Source organism: Lipotes vexillifer, unplaced genomic scaffold (genome assembly GCF_000442215.2).
Source record: "Lipotes vexillifer unplaced genomic scaffold, Lipotes_vexillifer_v1.1 scaffold382, whole genome shotgun sequence".
Lineage (NCBI taxonomy): Eukaryota > Metazoa > Chordata > Mammalia > Artiodactyla > Lipotidae > Lipotes > Lipotes vexillifer.
This window is the reverse complement of record NW_006780611.1, coordinates 476,132-477,926: the sequence shown is the minus strand read 5'-3', so window position 1 is coordinate 477,926 and position 1,795 is coordinate 476,132. Positions and strand designations below refer to the sequence as shown.

Below are 1,795 nucleotides of genomic sequence, written 5' to 3'. Positions count from 1 at the left end.
GAAGAGCGTGCGCATGATGTCCGTGTAGTACTCCAGCTTCCCGTGCAGCGCCACCGTCAGCAGCGACGCAAAGTAGACCTTGGCACGGGCCGAGAACTCCCGCTGGTTCTCCAAGGTGTGGATGAACTGTGGGGGAGGCCGGTCAGAGCCCCGCCCCTCGCGGCCCCAGCCCGCGCCCCAGAGGCCCCGCCCCTCAGGCCCCAGCCCGCGCCCCAGAGGCCCCGCCCCGCTCACGTTGATGAGGAAGCACTTGCTGTTGAGCAGGTTGGAGAACTGATAGAGCGCCTGCTCCACCAAGGGCCGCCGTGACTCGGGGATGTCCAGCTTGCCCGTGATCATCACGTCCTTGTCGCCATCCTTGGAGGGCAGGAAGAAGACGCGGTCGGTGTAGGTCTTGTAGTCCAGCACGGGGATGCCTGCCTCGTGCACATCGTTGGTCTGGTCCTCCATCTCAATCATCAGGTCTGCAGGGAGGTCGTGGTGAGGCATCCGCCCGCCGGCAGCCCCCCTGCCCCGTCCCTCCCTCGTCCGTCCCAATGCAGCCTCTCCCGAGTCCTCCCGCAGGACCCGCGGGGCGGCCTGACCTGTGAACTCCTTCTTGCAGCGGTCACGCACGCTCTCCTCCAAGCCCTCCAGCTGCGACTTGATCTTTTCGTACTCGCGCTCCGCCTGTTGGCTCTTCCTCCTGGGGGCACAGGGCAGCTCCTGGGACCTGGCCGGGATTGTGCTGGCCGGTGGGTGTGGCCAAGGGGCTGAGGCTGCCGGGGGAGGGGCTCACCAGTAGCAGTAGACAGACACGGCGATGACGGCCACCATGGGCACGATGACGAGCGGCAGGATGAGGCTGAGCGGCACGTCACTCACACGCGTGTCATACTCCACGCGGCCCAGCACCCACTCCCGGGAGCCAAACTTCACCTGCGTGGAGAGGCGGAGTCAGCAAGGACAGGTGTGTGGCCGAGACCACGAGAGCCCAGTGCCCTGTCCCCTCCCTGCCCCCACCCTACACGCACAATGAACTCAGGCAGGTTGTGGGTCGTGTCCCGCTTCTGCCGCCGCTTGGGAGGGGGCTGCACCTCTGGGGGCTCACAGTACAGATCGGTCTCTGTCAGTGTCTTCATGATGCACCGCTCGGCACCCACGAAGGCCTCGGCCTCGTGAATTGTCATCGCCTTGTTCAGATTGGTGCCCTGGGGGGCGGGGGATAGGGTCACAGCGCCCAGGAGGGGTTCAGGGATGCCCCGACCAGCTCAGCCCAGACCTTGGGCTGCTCCCCTACACGCACCCGCTCAGGACCTGACCCCCGGGGCTGCACCGGTCCTCACCCGCGCGTGAATGAGCTTGTTGACCTGCTTCTTGACGCCCCCTGTGAAGTTCTCGAAGGTGGGGTCGGCGACGTACTCAAAGGCACCAGCCTCAGTCCTGAGCAGGGCTTGGTGCCCATCCATCTGAATGAGCGCTGTGAGGTTGTAGGCCTCGGGCTCCTCGGGGACGGCCGGGGACAAGAACACGACCTTGGAGTCACTGCAGAACACGTACTCCCTGCCCACGACCTAAGAGCCGAGGCAGGACCGTTAGGCCACTTGGCACAGGCTGCATCCTGCCCTGGCGTGTCCCCAGCAGCGGGCACCGACTGACCGTCACGGGCTGCAGGGGTCCGGCCTCCCGCCGCCGCCTCCAGGACTGCAGGGGCTCGGCTATGACCACCATGGCGAATTTCTGGATCAGGCTGAAGCCCTGTCCTGTGACGTTGATGCTCCGGCCACCACTGGGGGGCAGGGAGGGGGGGGGGGGG

At 66.1% G+C, this 1,795-nt stretch overlaps 1 protein-coding gene across 1 annotated transcript in view; it reads right to left on the bottom strand.

Annotated features, from left to right (window-relative positions):
• Positions 1 to 1,795, bottom strand: part of PLXNB2 (plexin B2) — a 13,623-nt gene that overhangs the window by 4,623 nt on the left and 7,205 nt on the right. Inside the window, exons 17-23 of the mRNA XM_007453887.1 lie at positions 1,639 to 1,768; positions 1,326 to 1,553; positions 1,014 to 1,190; positions 779 to 918; positions 585 to 685; positions 235 to 464; positions 1 to 126 (exon numbers count right to left, since the gene is read on the bottom strand). The exon at positions 1 to 126 is cut by the window's left edge and continues 4 nt beyond it. Coding sequence (XP_007453949.1) covers positions 1 to 126; positions 235 to 464; positions 585 to 685; positions 779 to 918; positions 1,014 to 1,190; positions 1,326 to 1,553; positions 1,639 to 1,768 — 1,132 coding nt within the window. The remainder of the gene's footprint in view (positions 127 to 234; positions 465 to 584; positions 686 to 778; positions 919 to 1,013; positions 1,191 to 1,325; positions 1,554 to 1,638; positions 1,769 to 1,795) is intronic.